Source organism: Ochotona princeps, chromosome 1, assembly GCF_030435755.1.
Source record: "Ochotona princeps isolate mOchPri1 chromosome 1, mOchPri1.hap1, whole genome shotgun sequence".
NCBI classification, from domain to species: domain Eukaryota; kingdom Metazoa; phylum Chordata; class Mammalia; order Lagomorpha; family Ochotonidae; genus Ochotona; species Ochotona princeps.
In genome coordinates, this window is record NC_080832.1 from 50,913,948 (window position 1) to 50,937,358 (window position 23,411).

Sequence of the window (23,411 nt, forward strand, 5' to 3'; positions counted from 1 at the left end):
CCAACGCAACAGAGACGTAAAAACTCGTTTTGCAGAAAAAGGATTGACAACTTGCAGTTTGTGAACAAAATCCAAATCAGTAACCTAATTTTGTTAGTGAATTTTTGTTGGATTACAGGCCCTCTCATTTGTTACATTATTATATGTTAGTGCTACCATGCTTTGATAAAAGATGACTTCAAACATCAGGGACTCCAGGATCTACAAAGATAAAATATTTATTTTTTTGGCCTGTTTGGGAAACATTTGGCAATAACTGATACAGGGTAACAAAAAGTTGGGACAATTGTTTGACTTTGGGGTTAAGCCATTGATTAGGAAGGGCCCTTACATCCCACATTGGCTAAGCTAAGTTCAATATCAACCTCCAGTTACTGATACAGCTTCCTGCTAATGCCTGTGTGGAAGGCATGCAGCAGTGATGGCTCAAGTAATGTGGTTCCCACACCCAGAGGGATCCTGGATGGAGGTCACCGTTGACACTAGGCTCCATATGCAGCCCAGCTCCCAGCCTTGTGAACATTTGGGAGAGTGAATCAGTGGATGGAAATTCTTTTTCCATCTCTCTGCCCCTCAAAAAAGTGAAAAAAAAGTTAAAAACATGTAAAAATTTGAATTGATACAGTAAGAAGATTTTGTGTAATTGGGTCAGAGACTTTTGCTAAATTAATAGATTAAATTATTTACCCGGAGTCCTCACATTAGGTTACACAGTCTTGGTTTCATTCTTTCATTAATATCATAGGATTGTTTTGTCTCTTAGTTTCTGTTTAGTGCTAGTGAGATTGCTTCTTTCTCTATAGTGATTTTCTCTTTGCAAGAATGTGGAAGTTGGACTTAAATTATCTCACCATGTGGACCTCTGGGTTTACTGGTAACAGTATATGGGCCATCTTCTGCTTTTTCTAGGCATGTTAGCAGGGAGCTGCATCAGAAGTGGAGCAGCCATCCGCAAATCGGCATCCATATAGGATGCTGCTGGCTCCCTTCTCATTAATTCTTGAAAATGAGGTGATCGGCCTGGTGGCGTGGCCTAGCAGCTAAAGTCCTCGCCCTGAACGCCCCGGGATCCCATATGGGCACCGGTTCTAATCCCGGCAGCTCCACTTCCCATCCAGCTCCCTGCTTGTGGCTTGGGAAAGCAGTTGAGGACGGCCCAATGCATTGGGACCCTGCACCCGCGTGGGAGACCCGGAAGAGGTTCCTGGTTCCCAGCTTCGGATCGGCATAGCACCGGCCGTTGCGGCTCACTTGGGGAGTGAATCATCGGATGGAAGATCTTCCTCTCTGTCTCTCCTCCTCTCTGTGTATCTGACTTTGTAACAAAATAAATAAATCTTAAAAAAAAAAAAAAAGAAAAAGAAAATGAGGTGATCAGTTGTTTGGATGCCTAGTTCTCTGAGTTTATCATTGTTTTCTGTGTTGCTCCTTCCCTTTGTCCACTATTCTTCCAGAGAAAAAGTAGGATTAAAGGTATGTGAGGAAAGAATTCCTTAAACATTTCTAGTGGTAGGAGTTGGGTTGGTTTAGCAGAGGGCAAATGATATTACAGCCTGAGTATTTTTCTTTCACCTAAATCTTTGTGAAAACTGGGATAAGAGAAGACTATAACTAATTCTTTAGGTAAGTTGTCTTAGTTGCATCAAATTCCCTTTTGATTTTAGAATTTGGACAAGCAATTTAAGTTATTGGGTTGATATGCTTGTATCTCATTTCAGTGGGTTCAGATTCACATCTTGGCTTTTCTCCTGATCCCAGCTTCAAACTAATGCAAACCCTGGGAGACAGCAAGAGAAGACCCAAGTGGTTAGGTCATTGTCATCCACTTGAGACTTGGATTGGGTTCCTGGCTCTCAGCTTCTGCTTGTTCAACCCTTGGGCCTTTGAGGGCATTTGAGGAGTGACCTAGTACATTAGAGCTCTGAGTCTGTGTGTGCTTTTCTGACTCTCAGATAAAAGAAAAAAGAAAGTTCTGAGTGAAAGCAGAAGTTCATGGGGATTTTCAAAATTTAAAACCAGTTCTCGGTGACTGCCTATTTTAACAATCTGACTATCGTGTGCGTGATCTAGTGACTGGAAATTAGAAAGTTTCAAAATTCTTTTCAGTGTTTTGATCACATCCTGAAGATTTAAGTTTCCCCCCCCATGTAGTATTTTACATACATTGCTTCTCAGCCTTTGGCTAAGATCAAGGGTAGTATTTTTATATGCATTACAAGGTACGGATTATGACTTTTAAATGAAATAGATCAATTGGTTTTATCTACTGCAAATTGTTGCATAGTGCATTCTTGGATTATGATTGTGATAAAATCTGAAGTTAATCTGTTCTTACATTAGGAGAATTTAGCACATAGCTCAAAAGTTATACCTTAATCCCTTATTTGTTGTCGGAACATTTCACATTAGTATAGCATCTAAAGATATTAGTGTTTCATAAGACAGTTAACATTTCATCTAGAATGTCAGACCTCTGAAGCCTGTTAGAACTTCTGCTGGAACTTAACATCAATTATAATAGTTCCATAGATTTGCTTATAGCCTCTGAGGAAGATATGTCAATTTCTTCCAGTTCACTCCAACTTTAATTAGTTCACCTGCATTGGGCAGAAGAAGCGCTAGATATGTTTGAGTGGGCAGATGGTGAGATAGTTTAGCAAAGGCAGTCTCACTTTGAATACTTCTCTCCTTTTGACCCTTTAGTCTTAAATGGTGCCACCATAGACTTTCATAATGAGGAAAAGGAAGTAGCATTTTTTTTTTAAATTTGAAAGGCAGATTTTTAGAGAAAGAGGAGATAAAAGGTCCTCCATCTACTTGTTCAACTCCCCAAATGGCTATGAAGACCAGAGTTAAGCTGATCTGAAGCCAGGAGTCAGGAGCTTCTTCCAGGTCTCCCACATGGATGCAGAGTCCCAAGGACTTTGGCCATCCTTTGTTGCTTTCCCAGGCCATAAGCGGAGAACTGGATCGGAAGTGGAGCAGCTGGGATACAAATTGGCACCCATATGGGATGCTTGCTCCAAGAGTGGAGGATTAGACTGTTGCACCACTATGCTGGTCCCAAGAATATCTAAATAGGTGATTAATTTGATGATTGGACAGATTTACGAAGAGAATTGGGAAACAGGAGGTTGTCTAGAAATGCTAGAATTTGAAGCTGGTGTTGCAGTATAGCATGCTAAATCTGTGCCTATGATTCCAGTCTACCATTTAGGTGTTGATTAAAGTTCTGGCTGTTGCACTTCTGATCCAGCTCCCTGCTAAAGCAGCAGAAGGTGGCCCAAGTTCTTAGGCCCCTGCATCCACATGGGAGACCTGAAAGAAGCTCCTGTCTTCTGTCTGGCCCAGCCCTAGCCATTGGCGTCATTGAGCCAACAGATAGAAGATTCTTTCTCCCATCTTCTCTCTCTGCCTTTGAAGTAAATACAAAACAGTTTAAAGAAGAAGAAGAAGAAGAAATGTGAGAATTGGGAGACTATACCTCCTGAGACATTATAAGATTAACCAGGAGAAATTGGTGAATGTAAAATATTTTCACATTAAGATGGAATCTAAGGCTTAAATGCTTAGGAGATATTATTGTAGAAGAGCCAATAAATCTGAAGTCAGCAGAAGTAAGAATTAGGATGGCATATAGACAATGTTGCTAATTCTGTAGTTTTCCTTAAAGATTTTAAGTGCATCCAGTTCAATTATCTTTATTCATTTTTTAATTTGTGAGGCAGAGAGAGAGCATTTCCATCTGCTGGTTCAGTTATCAAATGCCTGCCAGGGTCATAGGCCAGGCGTTGAGGCGAGGAGCCTGGAACTCAATCCAGGTCTCCCACATGGCTAGTAGGACCCTAGTCATGGGAGCCATCACTAGTGCCTCCCTGACTTCTCATCAGCAGAAAGATGGAGTTAGGAGCAGCCTCAGCCAGGCACTCCTTTTTGGAACACAAGAATTCTTTCTTACTAAAATACATTATTGCATTCTTAAAACTTTATTGTGCCAATTTTTGTAAAAAAAAATCAATACATCTGTGATATGATCACAAAGAGAATGCTTCTTTATAAATTAATTTATAATTTTATAACTAAAGTTATACAATTGTGTAAGTTATATAATTTATATGATTACTTTCTAAATTAGTGATTTGATATAATATGCACATTCCAGTTTTCTTTCATTTTATTGGAAGCAGTATGTTGTCACAGTGAAAAGAGCAACAGATTAATAGGAACTTTGGGATCTTTGATCCTAAGTCTTTCCCAATTAACTGGGATTTTAGGCATTTGGTCTCTCTATAAACAATAAATAAAATGAGAATGGGAAGAGAGACTTTTAATAGTTAAATACACAATGAACTCAGTTTTCCTAATTGCTGATAGACATTGATGCTGTGGCCTACATTTGACTATTATAAAAGAATATTGACGTGCACATTCTTGTACATGTTTGTGAGGCATATGCCTATCACTCTTAACTTCTGGTCTGTGGTATATATGCTTCTTCAATATTGTTTATTTATTTAGAAAAGTGGGGAGGTCTCATCCATTATTTTTCTTCCCAAATGCCTACAGAGGCAGCTGTTGGACCAGCTCAAAGCTGGAAGCCAGGAACCCAGTTCAAATCACTAACTGCCTTCCAGGATGTTCAGTAACAGGAATCTGGAAGTGGGAATGTAGCTGAGACTTGAACCCAGACATTCTCGTTTGGGATGCAGATATCTTTAACTGCTAAGTCAGTGCCCACCCTCCTGTAGAAGGCAGAACAACTCCCACCTGAGTGACAGGAGCCTGAACAACTGAGCCAACTCCCGCTCCTCTCATTGTTTACACTAGCAGGAACCTGGGTCCTAAGTGGGAATGAAACAAACTCTTGCACTCCTAGATGGCATATGTATGTTTCAAGTGCTGGGCAAACCACCATAGCATACTACTGACCTTTGAGTTTTTTAATTAATTTATTTGAGAGAGATAGCATTCTCCTGTGTCAGTTCACTACCCAAATGCCAGCAACAGCTGAGACTGGGCTGAGCCTAAACTGGGAGCTGGAAGCTCAACTGAGGTCTCTCTTAAGGCTGGCAAGAACCCAACTCTTTGAGCCATCACCGCTGTCTCCTGCTAGGAGACTTTAGGCACTAGGCCACGGTGCCGGGTCACATACTTGACTTTTTATTTCACTCTTAACTTTGACCTAAGCAGCTCGAGGTGTTGTGGACATATGGGGAGTAAACCAACTGGTAAACACTTTCTCTATCTCTGCCTTTTAAATAATGTTTTTTTAAAAACTTAAGATACTATCTTAAGTACATTGTTACATGGTAATAAAATGCATAAATGATTTTAGTGGCTAATATGCCTGGTGGAGAATTGTTGGTTATAGAATAACTGTATGTTTACCTTTTTGGAAAAGTACCAGACTTGTTTAAAGCATGTTCACCATGTTAACAGTCCACTAGCGGTGTGTGAGGTTTTACAATGTCTCACTGCCTCTGTTATTGTCTGTTTTTGTTGTTGTTGTTTATACGTCTGTCAGCATGAAGTGGTATTTCGTTGTTTTGATCCTGCATTTTTTTGCTGGGTGCTGATATTGAAACACTGTTTCAATGATGTTTAGCCTGAAATGTGCACATTGAGGCTGAGACTTGATACTAATTTTCTTTTTTAAGGATAGTCTTTTTAGAGAACTGTTGGGGCTAGCGTTGTATTATGGGTTAGGCTGCCACTCACAATGCTGTCATTCTAGGTTTGAATCCTGGCTGTTCCACTTCCAATCCAGCTTCCTGCTGATGTGCCTAAGAAAGTAGTGGAAGATGGCTCAAGTTCTTTGAGACACCTGCATGGAGTCTCTGGCTCCTGACTTCAACCTGTCCTACCCCTGGCCATTGCAGCCCTTTGGGGAATGAACCAGCAGATGGAGGATCTCTTTCTCTTTGTCTTCCTCACTCCCTTCCTGTTACTCCCTCTCTCTCAAAATACAGCTTTTTTATAAAAGAAAAGAAAAAGATGGTAGCATATTATGGTATGGTTCTTTGAGCAATATCCAAACTGAGTTTCATAGTATTTGAAAGTCAGTGGAATTAATTCATTTTCTTTGTATAACAGTAATAACTACAAATTAAATTACATAGGAATTTTGGATGTATCATTCATCAGATTCCTGACATATCAGTTAACTGAATAGTTATTATATCTTACTGTTCATTCCATGGTGACAACCATTCCATTTGGAACCTTGGGCATTCACTCCTGTCTAGTTCCCTTTTAGCAGGGGAGAATGTGAGGAACATTATATATCCTAATTGTTAGTATTTAAAAGGAATTACAAGGAGAAAATAAGAAATCAACTTTTCTGTTAGACTCCGTTGAATGCCCTTTTTTAGGAGGCATTCAGTATGAAAAAGACATTCTATAGGCCAGTTTTCCAACAGTAGATTTTCATTTCTCTGAACCCATCTGTGACTGTTCTGCAGTTCAGTTTGATTCTGATATTGACTGTCAGAGTTAATGGAGACTGCATAGGGTAAGGGCTCAATCTGGCAATACTGCTGCTGCTCTTTGAGATGTTAGTCATAGAAGAGCTTCGGGCTACCTGTATTTAGCTACAAACTTTAGCATTCCCCTAGCCACCCTCTCATGTTTAATAAATTACTAAAATATAGCAAAATTCATGAAACTGCTGTATTAGTTTATTATAAAGGGTACAAATGAAAAACTAAGTGAAGAGATACACAGAGGACAAGAAAAGTCCAATGTAGGGAAGCCTCTGTCCCCGTGCAATCTGGGTGCGAAATCATCCCAGTTTACCACCGTGTTCATCAGCTGGGAACTGCTCCCAAACCTTCTTGTTTGTGAATTGCTAATCAGTTTCATCACAAAGGCACAGTTGACCAAATATTGGCCATTGGTGATTGCACTAAATTTCAGCGGACTCAATGGGAGATGCTTTTGTATAGGAACTGAGATAACTACCACATGACAGATTTACGTGCCACTCCTCACAAAGCGCTAGACTGGAAGCATTAGCAAAATTTGTGTTCTCTTGTTTATTCTTGTCATCTCTGACCCGCTTCATTCTCCTCATTCCATATTTATGAGATTCCATGTATTGACAAATATGAGGACATTTTACAAAAGCTTATGGAGATTTTGTATTAAAGTATGTTTGGATTCTAAAAGTTTTGATACCTAGGTATAATGCTTCCATGATAGCATTTTCCATGAATTTATCTAAAGGCTCCTTGGAGTATACTGTGACATTATCATTCCTTGAATTTCTCAGGTATGCAGATTTTTTTTATCAAATCTGGGAGATTTTCATTTATTATTCACTATTGTTTTTACCTCTTACTTGTTTTTCACCTCTTAGAGTCACATTATGCATGTATTGGTCTGCTTAATGATATCCTATAGATCTCAGAGGCTCTGTTCGTCATTGGGCATTCTTTTTTCTTGTTCCTCAAAGAATCTCAGATGACCTGTTTTCAAGTTTACTGGTTTTTTTCCCCTGGCAGTTTACATAGCAAGGTATCATCAGGGTGTCCCATAATTCAGTTCATTTGTGCACTATTTATAGAAGACTGATGAATAACTACATTGAGGAGACATGTAGGGCAAGGGAACCAGGAAGAGGTGTGTGGAGAGCTTCCATATCCTCATGATCATACCAGTCTCAAGGACCTCCATATGTTCACTGTTCCAGAAACTCTCCAAACCAGTCCTTTGGGTGCTTTTACAAATCTGAGATTGATCAGCTCAACCTTCGGTTTATTCCCTGGAGTTTGGGGATGGTGTATCTAAAAGGTCCAATTAAAAAAAATATATCTATATACATATAATGATTTTACAGAGAGAAATAGAAGGAGATTGTCCATCTGCTGGTGTACACCCCAGTGTCCTCGATGGCCGGAGTTGAGTTGATACAAGGCTAGGAGTCAGGAGTTTCTGCTGGGCCATAAGCAGAGAGCGGGATCAGAAGTGGAGCAGCTGAGACATGAACCAGAACCCAGTTGGAATGTCAAGTACCACATGGTGGAGAATTAACGTGCTGAACCATCATGCCAGCACCAAGAGGTCTAAAATTGGATGACATGGTGGTTCACCTGGCTCATGCTGTGGTTATCCAGGAGCCCCAACTACAAGCTAGTTAAATCATTTTTCACAATATTTCAAGCTTTAGGAATGATATGTGTGAACCAAGGGCAGAAAGCAAATAATTTCTTACTTTTTTTAAGATTTTAAAATTTTTATTGGAAAGGCAGATATACAGAGAGAAGGAGATACAGAAAGAAAGATCTTCCATCCACTGCTTCACTCCCCAAGTGGCCACAGTGACCAGAGCTGAGCCAATCCGAAGCCAGAAGCCAGGAGCTTCTTCTGGGCTTCCCTTGTGGCTACAAGGTCCCAAAGCTTTGGGCTGTCCTCTACTGCTTTCCCAGGCCACAGGCAGGAAGCTGGATGGGAAACAGGGCCGCCAGGATTAGAACCGGTGCCCATATGGGATCCTGGCATGTTCAAGGCAAGGACTTTAACCACTGTGCTATCATGCCAGACCCTGCGAGTTTGTCTTTTCAGTTATTGTATTTTTCAACTTTAGAGTTTTTTTAAATTTTATTGATATTTTCTTCTTGCCTATTTTCCTTTTTTGCTCAATGTGATTCTTTTATTTCTTTGAAATAGTTATAATCGTTGATTTAAAGTATTTTCCAGTGAATGCAGCATTGATTTCTTCATAGACAGTTTGTTTTGACTACATTTTTTCTTCTGTGTATGGATCATATTTTCCTGTTTTTGCACTTAACATATTTCATTGAAAAGTAAATTTTTAAAATTTTGTAGCAGCTTTTATCAGATTCCTCTCTACCCTCAACATTTAAAAAAAAAGGGGGGGTTTATTAATTATTTGGAACTTAGAGAGAGAAAGAACAGAGATCTCCAGTGCACTGGTTCAGTTCCCCAAATGGCAACAACGGCTGCAACTGACCAGGCTGAAGCCAGGAGCCCAGAATTCATTGGGGTCTTCCACACTGGTGGCAGGTGCCTAAACACTTAGGCCGTGTGTTTTCTCAGGTGCATTAGCAGGCAGCTGAATTGGAAGGGGGGTACCAGGACTAGAACTGGAGCTCGGCTGTGATGCAAGTATCACAGGTGGCAGCTGAACTGCTCTTCTCTTCCCCCAAGATTCATTTTTGTTTTTTGTTGTTGCTGTTACTTATTTCTTTTAATAATTTAAAACACAATTCTAGATAATCTTCCCTCTTTGAAATTTTTGTTTAGCTAGCTTTATGACCAGAGATTTAAATGCCTTGAACCAATAGATCTGTGAACTTTTCAAAGGTGACAAACATATGTTGAAATACAACTTTAAGGCCACTTAGAGGTGGAAGACTAGGGCATTCTTAGGTCTTCTAGGTATGTACCCAACCCACACTTACGCATGATCTGACTTCTATAGACTGTCAAAGCTTTTCAAAGTCCAGTAATTACATCCTATTCCTTGTTTTTTCCTTTCAAGGTTTTGGCTAACCTCTTGTTATCCCCGCTCATAAACTTTCACTCAAGCAGCTGCAGTGTTCACTGATTGTTCTCCACAAATACTCTGAAGATAAAGCTGTTAACATAGAGTTGTGAATCAACTGAAATGAGGACAGTCTCTGAGAATGGAGCATTCAATTAGATGACACATCAAACGGTTAGTTATCAGGGACTCTGGGGAAACTCCAGAATTGGTTTGGGCCCCTACTGGCTGCTTAAATGTTGGTTTTCATAGTTGCTAGAGCTGGAGCACTTGGGTTTTGAAAGCTTTTCTGGGGCTATAGAGGCAGGGATCAGATTAGGACAAATTACAATGTCCCAAAGCTTGCTTCTTTTGACACTTCAGCTGGTTTACTTGAATATTCACTGGATTCCTGAATAAACACACATTAGGTTGTTGCAATGCCGGAGTCCAGCTCCAGCTGAGTTCAGAACTCAAGAAAGGTGCGTGGATTAGGCATAAAGAGGAAAGAAATGGACCACTACGATTTCATGATCATAATGGACAAGTGCAAGAAAGCTGTCCCCTTTATTTATACAGAAAACTTAACAAGCTCTGGCACGGACTTTTGGCGTCATGGTCAAGTGGGAGTATTCAAGAATAATTCTGCCATTTGTTTCACCTAAAAACTCTAGAAGTTCCTACTATTCTTATTCTACAACTCAATCTTGAATCAGTTAAGGGAGGAAATGTATCACAAAGAAAAGGAGAATGAAACCCTAAACAGATCCCTTGATTAGTATAAGGTTGATGGAGACAGCTGAGACAGCGGGAATAAAAGGCCCTTTTGCAAGAGGTTATTATTGACATTAACCTCCAAGTTCACATTGATAGAAAAAAGCCAACTCCACAGCAGCAAACAATGTCTGAATGGATTGGAATGCTTCCGCAGGGTGGTCCGGTGTCCATGCAAAGGAAGGTGGAGCTGCATTCTTGTGGCTGTAGAGACATCAGCAGGACCCTGCCATGAAGTGGGAAATTCCTTGTGGCCCTGCCTCAATGGAACAATACTCTTCACACCTTCGTTTCCCCCACATCCACTGCACGGACCCAGCATTGCACGTTTTTAGTTCCTGAGTTTTTTTGAGGAAAAAGTTTATTTCAGCAGGTTTTTTTTGTTTTGTTTTTGTTTTCACCTAGTGTTCTTTTTTACCCTTTATGGAAGGTCAGATATTCAAAGGTCTCTTACTCTGCCATTCTGGAAGGGTCTCTTCCTACCCAAATATACTTGTATCTGTATCCTGCTTTCATTTTATGATCCACTCTTTTCAGTGTTTTCCCGTCTCTTTTTGTTTTTAGAGTTGGAGAGGCAGGGGATAGATCTTTTATCTGTTCTTTCACTCCACAAATGGCCCCAACAGCCAGCACTGAGCCAGACTGAAGTCAGCAGTCAGGAGTCAGAGATTCCTTTAGGTCTCCCATGTGGGTGACAGAGCCCACACACTGGAGGAGGGGACCATCTTCCACTGCCTTTTCCAAGCCATTCACAGGGATCTGGGTTGGACAGGGAGCAGCCAGTACATGCACTAGCACCATATGGCAAGGGAGCATTACCAGCCACACCTTCACCTGCTCTACCACAGCACCAGCCACTGCTTGCCTCTTACACTTTTCACTGGACCTGTGAAATTGGTTCCAAAGCTAACATACTCATATTCTCAAATTTTCATTGTTATCTCCCCTTCTTGCTTGGTGGTAGCCCAGTTAAAGGTTCATTTTTCCAAATTCCATACAAATCAAAATAATTCCTTAAATGTTATTGCTCATATTTCTTGCCTATTTCCCATCTCTCATCTATTCATTCTGTCTGAGCAGTCTTACCCAGTTGCTGCTTATACTTGACAAATTTTTCTCTAGCCCAGTTAACTGTTGAACGCTGTATCTGTGTAACTATGCTTAGCAGAATTTCCACTTGGAAATAATGTAAATTCAAAAACAGGAATCACCTAACCTTGCTTCTCAATTTTCTTTGACTTACATTACCATCCATCCAGTTGTCCAGACCAAAAATCTGAGTTGTTTTTGCTTCTTCCCTTATTCTGCTTGTTAGTTGCATAGTTTCTTGCTTCCACTCCCTAAATCCTTCTTGATTTTTTTTCTCCATCTCTGCTGACATCACTCACCTAAATTCCTCTGATAGTCTCCTAAACAGATCTTTGTACTGTAATTCTCTTACCAGTGTCTCTACATTGTATTCACAAGGAGCTTTATAAAATGTAAATCCATAGGTCAGATAATGTGTTCTGACACATTGCCTTTCTCCTGGTACTGACATTTCTCCTGATCGTAGTCATGCCATGTTCTCTTTTACCTGCAGTGTTGTATGTATACTAGCACATTCTTTCCCACCAAATCTTACTTAAATTTGAAACATCAGCTCAGATGTCACTTCCTCTGAGAAGGCTCCCTAGAGTTTGAGTTAGATATGGACGTTGCCGTAGGATTTTGTGCTTATTGTAGTACCTGTCATGCCATATTGTGCTCACCTGACTACTCATCTTTATCTCCAAATAGACTTTAAAGTGTGAGGTCAGGGAAAGTAATTATAAGCAGCCTGTGACGTAGCACTTAACATTGGTCCTCTATAAATTGTTTGATGAATAGAGAACTTAATGGCTACATCTAGGGATGAAGGAACCAAACATTTGCAATACTGTACAATGGAGTATTGAAACATCTGGTATTTAGGGATTCAGTTGCAGTTAGTAAAGTGGGATTAGCAACTTAAAGCAAAAGTTTTGTGTACTTGAATAAATAAAATGACAAAAAAATGTGAAACCACAAAGCATTGTTCACATAAAAGAAGAAAATGAAACTATTTGTTCTCCATATGCACATGCATGATATATGTTTCTTGTAAAGTTAGTGATTGTATTTTCTTTTTTTTTTAAGATTTATTTATTTTTATTACAAAGTCAGATATACAGAGAGGAGGAGAGACAGAGAGGAAGATCTTCCATCTGATGATTTCACTCCCCATGTGAGCCACAGCAGCCGGTGCTGCACCGATCCGAAGCCAGGATCCAGGAACCTCTTCCGGATCTCCCACGTGGTCGCAGGGTCCCAAAACTTTGGGCAGTCCTCGACTGCTTTTCCAGGCCACAAGCAGGGAGCTGGATGGGAAGTGGAACTGCCGGGATTAGAACTTGGCCCATATGGGATCCCAGGCGTGTTCAAGGCGAGGACTTTAGCTGCTAGGCCACGTTGCTGGGCCTGATTGTATTTTCTTTTTTAAATTTCTAGGTCATTAACTTCTTCTTGCCTGCTTTTCACTTAACATATATGGACTGCAAAAGGTTCATAGAAAATGGAATTAAAAGATATTTTTTTGGTGCAAAAAAATTGAAATCCTTGCATAGGTGTTTTTTCAAAATACACACTTTTCTGTGAATTTTTTGAAGACTCATTATATTTAAAAACAAACGATCAGAAAGGAAAGATTACCCATTACTTAGTTTCTTATATTTTATGCAGTTTTATAGCTCATTTTGACCTCACTGTAGATGTGTCATAAACATCTCATGCTAGGAAGTAATCTTCAACACCAGATGCTGCTTAAGTTGGCAGACTTGTTCTATAAAGGGTTTTATTGTATGTATTTTAGGTATTGAGGGATATGAGGTCTGTGTTTTATCTACTCAAGTGCCTGAAGAAAGCAAAGAACAGGCCTGGCACCATGGCCTAGCGGCTAAAGTCCTCGCCTTGAACACGCCTGGGATCCCATATGGGCCAGGTTCTGGTCCCGGCAGCTCCACTTCCCATCCAGCTCCCTGCTTGTGGCCTGGAAAAGCAGTCGCGGATGGCCCAAAGTTTTGGGACCCTGCGCCCACGTGGGAGACCCGGAAGAGGTTCCTGGATCCTGGCTTCGGATCGGCGCAGCACCGGCCGCCGTGGCTCACTTGGGGAGTGAATCATCGGACGGAAGATCTTCCTCTCTGTCTCTCCTCCTCTCTGTATATCTGACTTTGTAATAAAAATAAATAAATCTTAAAAAAAAAACCCGACCATTTCAAGTGGGTATATATACCCCAAAAGAACTTTATTTACAAAACCAAATAGCAAGCATGATTTGTCCCAGGGGCCATAGGTTTGTTAATGTGAGTATACCATAATGAATCAGTTTTGGAAATTGTCTTCAGTTTTTTCTACTGTTTTAGTAGTATTGTTTTAACACCTTAATATCTAAATCTTCATTAATTTTCTCTTAGTACAAATTCTGAACATGTAATTTAATTTTTAATTATTTCATTTACCATGTTTTGAGTTTCAGTAGTATAGTTATTGGATAGAGATGTCTGTTATTCCATTCTTTGAATGTGTCATCATTCCTTTATTCTGTTGTTGAATGTTTTTATGTATTTAAGAGGCAGAAAGGCAGACTTACAGAGAGCTGCCATCTGCTGGTGCTCTCCGAGTGGTTGCAACAGGCAGGACTTGGGTCTGTCCACTGCTTAGAGTCATGAACTCGGTCAGGTTTCGCATGTGGGTGGCAGGGACCAAGCTGTTTCAGCCATCACTTGGTGCCTTCCAGTAGCTGGAATTTGGAGATGGAGCTGGGAATCCCAGCATTTTTCACCTCTCAGCAGATGGCTTTTTCCTGGAAATGTAATTTGTGAGTCTAAGACTATATCCTTGTAAGTTTTTATGTTTTAATCAAAATAGATATTTTAACACTTATTTTCTAACTGTGACTGAGGAATTGTATGTGGGTGGCAAAGAAAAATGGAGTGAAACATGAGAAAGAAACCAAGAAGACCACAGGGAAACAGATTGAATAAATAGTGATGTAAATCTTCAGATGTTCCAGAAATAAGAAAAAATTCCATAAACACAGCCTTTTCTGCTCACTTATTGAGTTTTTCTGCTATAACTCTAGAGGTTTATTTAAAACCTGTGTACACTGAGTTTGAGATTTAGGAGATAGGGTTTACAAGCCACAAAATAAATAGTTCTTATTCACTGAAATACTCAGACTAACATGATTTTAATTGTGGTTACCAGTTATAGTCAAAGAAGACATTAAAGTTCTCTTTCTAGATGATGCTAACAAACAATCAGAGCAAGGATTTACAGAATACAATCCATGGAACATATATACCTCCTATTACCTTTTTGTAAATGAGACTTTATTAAGACAACCACATCCATTTAGTTCAGCTGTCTCGGGCAGCTTTCAGGCTACAGTGGCAGGGTTGTACAGTCATGTCATGAGAAGTATGGCTTGAGAAGGCTAAAATATTTACTATTTGCCATTTTACAAAAGGGTTTGCTGTTACCTGAAAAAAGGTGTTATATATTTTATTTGTTGAAAATGATTCTTAAAAAACAAAACAAAAAACTAGTAATTTTGCTGTAAGACAGAATAGCTAAAACTTTATATGCCCCATTCAGAGGCCAAATATTAGCCCTTAAAATACAAAACAAATGCTGGAAAAGGTTATATAATTCTGGGTTCCATGAAAGACCATATTCAAAGTATTCATATATTCACTGTTAAATAGGTGCTTGCCTTAATTATACAAGGCCTACTTAGGCAAAGTTGAGAAGTAGCCACCTTCCTAAGGATTTTGTCATAATGTGTTCAAAATCCAGCAGTCACATTGTATGACAAGCTTTGCGGATGCTTTTCTAAAACTGTTGCAGCTTCCAAATTAGGCAACACCAGTTAAATAGGAAAATCGAAGCTCAAAAAATCTTGGTTTTTATTTTGTTTTGTTTGTTTTTTGTTTTTTTTTTTGCCTCAAAGGCTCTGTTTGTTCTTATTGGCCTTGTTTTCTAAATTCAGTTTGATTAGTTAACAAGGGGGTATCTAATAGGAAAAGGGAGAATGGGATTATGTTTGTTAAAGGGTACAAAACCTCAGTTAGATGATTGCATTCTGGAGATCTATTTACTGCTTGGTTAATTAAAGTGTGTACTTGAAAATCTCTGATATTAGATCTTAAACATGCTCACCATAGAACGGTATGTTAATAATGGGTATGTTTAAATTGTTTCATAATGTATGTGTGGCTTCAGAAGTTTATACAAAAATGGAATTAAAGGATGAAGTGTGTTTTCCAGGGAACTTTGTGATGTCCCTTCAAATCCACGTATCAAAACATGTTGTACACTTTTAATATATAAAATCTTCACTTGTCAACTGTACATTAATGAAGTAAGAGAGGGAAGCAGTGAATATGGAGACTTTATTTTCTTAGATCAGTCTACGGAGTCAGCTAGAAATAGCCAATATTCTAAATCTTGTAAGAATCCAAAACTACTTAGACAGCGTCAAAGTACCACAACTTCCAAAAATTATATAAAACCTTTTAAAAAGTCTTGTATGTGAAACTCCTGTGGTAGAGAAAACCTCTGAGCTGAAGTCAGAAGGTTGTCTTAACTAGGCCCCTGGTGAAATGTTGGAAAAAGCCGAATTTTTAGTACTAGCCACTCATCTCTGGACTTCTTATAATCCAGATTATTTAAAATGGAGATTTACTTGGCTCCAGTACCGTGGCCTAGCAGCTAAAGTCCTAGCCTTGAATGCCCCAGGATCCCATATGGGCACCGGTTCTAATCCCAGCAGCTCCACTTCCCATCCAGCTCCCTGCTTGTGGCCTGGGAAAGCAGTGGAGGACAGCCCAAAGCCTTGGGACCCTGTACCCTTGTGGGAGACCCGGAAGAGGTTCCTGGACCCTGGCTTCGGATCAGCATAGCACCGGCCGTTGCAGCCACTTGGGGAGTGAATCATCGGACGGAAGATCTTTCTGTCTCTTCTCCTCTCTGGATATCCTACTTTCCAATAAAAATAAAATAAATCTTTAAAAAAAAGATTTACTAATTTTTCTTGGAAAGTCAAAGTTACACAAAGAAGGAGATAACAGAGAGAAAGATCCTCCATCCGTTGGTTCACCCCAACATGTAGCTGCAGTAGATGGAGCTGAGCTGATCCAAAGCCAGGAGCCAGGAACTTCTTTCCGGATCTCCCACGTGGTTGCAGGGTCCCAATGCTCTGGGCCGTCCTCGTCTGCTTTCCCAGGCCACAAGTGGGGAGCTGGATGGGAAGTGGAGCTGCTGGGATTGAACTGGCGCCCATATAGGATCTTGGCACGTTCAAGGCGAGGATTTTAGCCGCTAGGCTACCGCACCAGGTCCAACTTCTTAATTTTAAAGCCACGAATATTAGGATATTTTTTCAGTACTTGAACCTCATCCTAACTTTAGGGGTTGGAATAGACTAGTTTATCTGTAAGGAACTTTACCGCTGTCTGCCCCACACATTTGGCACGGGATAGAGCTGGCAGAGGAAATGGCCTGTGTCTTGTCAAGATAAAGTGATGCTGTTACTGAATTACAAATTGTACAGCAGTAAAAATGCTGTTTTCTAAAAGATATTGACTCTCACATTCATTTGTATACATTTCTCTTCCCTTTTTTATTTTTGACTTTTTAAAAACTTGTTCCTCATCATTTTTCTTTCTGTTGTGCTTAGTATATTTTAGCATTTTAATCCTTTGTGTTGTGGTTGCTCTCTGGGGGGCAGTTCTGGAGGCAGGGGAAGAAGGCCCTGAGCCATTGCTAGCTCACTAGAGAGAAGCGTCTGTTGGTGCAGTGACTGCAGCTTGAGTGGGGTTCTAGCTCGTTTAGGATAGGAAGGAGCAGTGAGCACTTTTTTCCTTCAGAGCTGAGGACCCCTCTGTTCTGTAACCCTGGCAGTAGTTCTGGCAATTACATTATTGTTTCTTGTAATTCTTTATATAGTTATGCTAGCATTTGTTTTAATTAATTAGTTTTTTTCTCAGATGTCCAAAGACATTTATACTATCCATTTCTCCCTAATGAGTCTCTTGTTGAGCTTTTTACTCATAAAATAAGTATTTATTAAATACACACTAGGTGTTTTGTGCTGAGTGCTGGAGGTACTGTGGTCATTCAAATGTCGTTTCAGATCCCAAAGAATGTGCTAAGGAAACAGTTGGGATAATACTTCAAAAAATTTACGAAGAAGTAGAATTGAAAATAGTATGAAGTATAAAAACAGTTTTGAAATAGTTGTATAGTTTTTCTGTAATGGGCATGTGTTATGAAACACCAAAATAAACCCATACTTTTAATTGCTCTGTTTCCGCAAACTTTTTGAAATACACTTTGCGCAAAATAAGAACTGAGGATTTAAGGGTTAAAGAAGCCAGTATTTAAAAAAAAAAACTGAGCTTTTTAAAAAAACTGAGCCAGTAAGATTGAATGCAAAGAGCCTTGGTTTGGATCACACTGATCTGCTTTCAAATCCTGATTCAGTTGCTTAATGACTGTGTGACTCTGGGAAAGTTAACCAATGTCATACTTGAAAGGTTTTTGTAAGTTTTAGAAATAAATAGATATAAAATGCTTAACTCCATCCCTGCTGGATAAATCATTTCTTCCTTTTTTTCTGCAGCACACAGTCCAAAATTATAATTCCAACGTATATGAAAATAAATAGGCAGATAATTTCTTTGGCTCCTGTTTCATAGATATAAAATGTGAATATGAAATTATTTACTAAAAACACTTTATAAGCACTCTTTCCTAATAGATCAAATTTTAAGATGATTTCTTATAAAATGTACACAGAATTCCACTAATATATTTTAAGCACAAACCTAATATCTTAGAACTTACAGTACTGCTAAAATATATCGAAACTTCAGTAATTCTGCAATCGGAATTTGATCATGAATTTGTTACCATAAGAAAGAGTAATTCTGTCTACTCACTTCCCTCATTGAATCAACTTATGGTGTATGTATGTCCAGAAGGGTAATGTTTATCATCTCTATTCATGAGAGGTAAAAATATTTAAGTAAATTGAATACATATACATTTTTAAGGATTCATTCATAATTCTAAATGAATTTCATCTGTTTGAAGAATTTGAAAATGAAATGTTTAGGAAATAACACCATATGTAGTAATGAAAGCATTTTAATGAAAATGTTTTTTTATTCCTTAAATAGTATAACTGCTGCTAAGAATAGAAACTGATATTGATACAACAGCAACACAATTTTTAACTCTTAAAAATATGATAGTTTATAGGTTACATCAGAATATTGTAACCCAGAGGTTAAAAGTCTTATTCCAATATATAATACATTTCCAGATAAATTTGTTAATTGTCATAGCTATATCATTAAAAAATAATATAAGGTGATACTGTAAAAAGCACAAGATAGTAACAGAATTTAGAAGTTTGTGTATATGTGAACATAAAACTAATTTATATAAGAAAATATAAAAAGTGATGTGATACAGGTACAAAAGTAATCCTGTTTAATTTTATATAACTAATTCATCAAAATAAAAGAGTCACTGAGGGACAGTGAGGAGGAATCAGGAGTCAGCTTACAGGAGCAGCTCAGTGACAGTGAGTGAGCGCATAAGCAAGGTAAATGTGTTCTTCCATCACTGCTGCTCTCTCTGAATTAGACACATGACAGGTGCCAAAGGAGAACCAGGGGCAGTGCTCTGAGGATGAGAATCGCCTTGGTACAGACTGGCCAGATTTGTGATAGTATTGGTGCCTCTGCCTTTTCTTGCTGTTGTTTCTTAACTTCGTGGAAGATAATATTAGCATGTGCTGTGGCACTGCTTTTGTAGATTCCCATATTACTTTGTTTGTTATGGCTGTGTTTATTGTTGATGATTCAGGGCCATTTACCCTTTTCTTCTACACCTGAACTGATACATTGGCTGAGCCTGAAGTGTATGTGTGTGTGTTTCCCCTCTCGTTGTGTCTTCTCTTTTCCCATTCCACCAATTAGAGAATGTAGCTATCCAGAAATATCTTACAGATAACTTATCTATAGAAATTTTATTTTTTTTTTTGATTTTTGTCTGGGTGATTTTCTTTACTAATGGAGAAATTTTATTTATATCCTCCTCCCTACACTTATTAGCAGAATTCCACACACAGAATCTGCTTTTACCTATTTCTTTCTTCCCAAGCTGTCCCTGTCTTAGGGAAAGGGAAATCTTGGGTTTGAAAACAGTGATACCAAGTCATTTTACTAAGCTTTCGGTGATTTTGTGTAAGCTTCACAACACTGTCCCAAGTGATACTATAGGGTGATTTAATGAAGTATATAAAACCAGGTGGATTATGAGAGAAAAATAGTCAAATACCTTTTCACCAAAAGTACTATTGTGTTTAGATCATACTACAATTTTATGTGTACAAAATGTTTTTGAAATGTTGTGGTAAAATGTAGTTAGCACAGGTAACTAAAGTGTAACTATGACCATGGGTTAATTTCCTTCACCTCACATAAGCTGTGTTGCCATTAGAACAAAAAATGAGTTGCATTCTGAATTTTGTACTGTTAATGTGTCTCAAGACTAAACTTTATAATATGTTACATTTTAGGTCAGAAGACATGTCTTCACCTGCATGGCATCTTTCCTTACCTCTATGTGCCATATGATGGTTATGGACAGCAGCCAGAAAGCTATCTTTCTCAGATGGCATTCAGTATCGACAGAGCACTTAATGTGGCTTTAGGCAATCCATCTTCCACTGCTCAGCATGTGTTCAAAGTGTCATTAGTATCAGGAATGTAAGTATATGATTATGTCTGTTAAAATTTCTGTTTATTTGTATTTCTGTTGCTGTTAAAATTAGAGGAAAAATATCAGATTGAAATATTTTCTGTATTTTATTTCCAGTCTTGCTGTAGTTTTAAAAGTAAATTTTTACTGCAGTGAAAATTAGATAAATGGTTAACAGTGGTTTGTATTAACCAGTAGGGAAATCAGAGAATATCTTATTGGCGAAGCCCTAAGTATGGTAAAAATTTTGGAGCAGCATAGAGATCACAAGGCTGGACTGCAGAGTCAAGGGAGCGCAGGATAAAAGACGATTAGATAATGACAATGGAAGTCACGAAGGCCAGTGGTTCTAAAGTATGGTTTGTATCTCTTGGTTTCCATATCATCAGCATTAACTGTTTTTGATATAGCAACCATAACATACCACTTAGATCTCCAAATCCAGGGAGGGTGATTTAACATGGTCTCAACTGCGCCAGCCGCAACATAAGTTTACTCTAAGCCAGTAACTGAGCATAAAAGCGTGTAAAGGTGGATCTCTTTTTTGGGATCTTCTTGAGGACTTCTCAACAGCCTTGCTGTACTTTCATTTGAATCACACTGCAATAAAATTCACACTCCAACAAATCTTCCTGTTGTCCCTGTCTCCTTCATTTGTGATCAGACCAGTATTTGGTCTGTTAATTGTACCAACTCTTTCTGGCTGGCTCCCTGCTTATTTTGATTCACAGGTATTTCTCCTAAGAAATTTTGTGTACACTTGACATTTATTTACTTCTTAAGTGACTCAAACTAATACACCTGGAACTTTAGGAGAAATACATTTTCAGTCCTACGCAAGAAGTAATGAATCCTAGTGAGAGGGTCTAGCAGTTGTGTTTTAATAAATCTTCCTGATGATTCTGATACATGCTGATGTTTGAGAATAGCAAGCTGGTCTACTCCGAATAGACTTGTTGATTTTCACTGAAATGGTGCATGATTGGGAGTAGGCAAGGTCTGACTTAAACTTGTAGGATTAGCAACTGTACTAGAATAGATTGTAGGGGCAAGGGTGGAAGTAGGTAGAGTATTAAGATTCTTTTATTGCTCTGAATAAAAATATGGTGACTTCAGGTAGACTAGTAGCAGTATAAGTGGTCAACCTTTTAGCTAAAATCTGAGTCAGCAAGATATACTGTATAATTGAAGCTTGTGAAAGAGGAGCCAAGGATAACTAAAATTTTGACACTGCACTGCTCATGGGTTAGAAGGTACAGGTGGAGCAGACTGGAAGCCATACTGAAATTTACGTTTCAATATCTGTGAAATCCAAGTAGAATCCTCAAATCTGTATTCTTCCATCTTAATCTAGGCTTTCCTCTGAACTTACCATAGTGTCCTTTTAAATGAATTCATTTTTTCCTGTTCTGTCTCCAGAGCAGCAAGTCTCTTCTCGTAATGTAAAATGGATCCTTTAAAATAATTTGCAATTCTTTAATTGGTTGACCACATATATTATAATTTCCCTGTGGCCAGAGCTTGAGGCCAACAGTCTAGTTGGGGAGAGTCCCCGAGAAAACTCACTTAGGGTGATAGAGTTTCTTTTCTTGAGTGTTTGATATTTCTCCAATCCTTTAAGTCCTTGACCTCTCCAAGATAATTTTCTTTGATTACTTTACTTGAACTAGGATATTTTTAAATTATGCTGTATCCTACCGCATTCTTTGTTTCAGCACTTAGTACAGTTTGTACTTTGTTTTCTATTTTCTTAATATTTGTGTGTTTTTCCCATTAGCCTTTTCCATCAGGAAAAAAAGACCATGCTTGCTTTTTCATTATTATATCCCTAAGCATCTTGTATAGTATTATACATTACATTAGTCAGAGTTCTCCAGAGAGACAGACCATAAAAATGTAAATACAGGAGAGAGGATTCATTAAGGGAGCATACATGAACATATGGAATGAGAAGTCCTGTAACAGGCCATCTACAAGATGAAGTCCCGTTTATGCTGGTGCCATGGCTTAGAATCAGGGAAGCTGATGATATGGTTCTCAGTCCAAGGACTCAATAGCCTGGAATCAGCAGATGCTACAGTCCTGCAATCCAGGGGTTATAGAGCCTGGAGCTCTGATACGTCCAGGAGAAGAATGTTCCAGCTGCAAGGAAAAACATGCTTTTTCTCTGTTGTTTTGATCTAGGCCTAAAGCTAACTGGATAGTTCCCACCCACATGGAAAGCAAATCATCACCATGCAGTCCACCAACTCACATCTCAGTCTTTTCTGGAGACTTCCTCACAGGCACACTCAAACATAATGCTGTATCAGTTGTCTAGGTTTTCCGTATTTCACTCAAGTTGACACCTAATTTAACTATCACAGATACCTAGTAGATATAGATGACTCAATAATTGTTTGAATAAATGAGTGAAATGGTAGTTGTGTTAGATACATTCTGTCGGCAACGCCCGCGTCGCCGCGTACCCTGAGCCGAGCTGAGGGACTAGGGTTACAAAAAGACAACACGAGACAACACACAGTGGGTCATTCTTGCAAAGAGAATGCCATTTATTTGAGGTTAGCCTGCCTCTTTTTATAGTCTTCCTAGTTCCTCCCAGTATTTTCCCAATGCTTAAGCAACTCCTAAGCTCCCCTGGGGGCATCTTAAAAAAAGGGAAGCAGGGAAGAGGGAACTTGCTGTCAAGCCAGGGGCTAAATGTATTAGGCCAAGATTGCCCATCCTGTTACCCCTTAGAAACAAGCTAAGCTGTGGAGTTAACCCTTGGGAGACTGCGGCCTACAACATTCACCAGTGTTATCTTAATCTTAAAATTCTTCAGTTTCCAGAATTTCCATATATATACTTAGGAGTTGGATCTTCAAGCAACCCACTGAAATACATAGTCATCAATGATCAATGCTGACATATTTGTGGTATTTGCTAAAGATGTTATAACTGTCAGAATAATTGGGTTTTGCTCCGGCCAGCAGAGCCAGTAACGTGGACATGGCTGGACATGGCAAGGGTCTGGGGATGAGGCAAGGACCAATGATGGTAGAAGTCTTTTCGAAGCCTTCTTTTATTACTCCTTATATACTCTTTCCCCCAAGCCCTTTAACCGAACAATAGGATGCCAATGAGTCTGATTAGACCAGGTGCTTTAAGCCACAAACCCATTTCCTCTAGGTGCTCAGCTTAACCAGTGCTAATCAACTCCTTAGCCCACAACAGGGTTTGAATATGGATACCTGGGGCAGAAGATCAGCTGCTTGATCTAATTATTTATTCTTTCTCTTTTCCTTGCATTTTTTTCCCCTTCTAGATCTTATTTTTC

The 23,411-nt window shown here is 39.0% G+C and overlaps 1 protein-coding gene across 3 annotated transcripts in view; it reads left to right on the forward strand.

The window, feature by feature from the left end:
* REV3L (REV3 like, DNA directed polymerase zeta catalytic subunit) overlaps positions 1-23,411 on the forward strand; it is a 156,807-nt gene that overhangs the window by 34,408 nt on the left and 98,988 nt on the right. For all 3 annotated transcript variants that reach the window (XR_009244479.1, XM_058658048.1, XM_058658107.1), the window contains one exon: positions 19,911-20,100. Coding sequence is in view for 2 of the 3 variants with exons in the window: in XM_058658048.1 (XP_058514031.1) it covers positions 19,911-20,100 (190 nt within the window). In the remaining variant the exon portion in view is untranslated. The remainder of the gene's footprint in view (positions 1-19,910; positions 20,101-23,411) is intronic.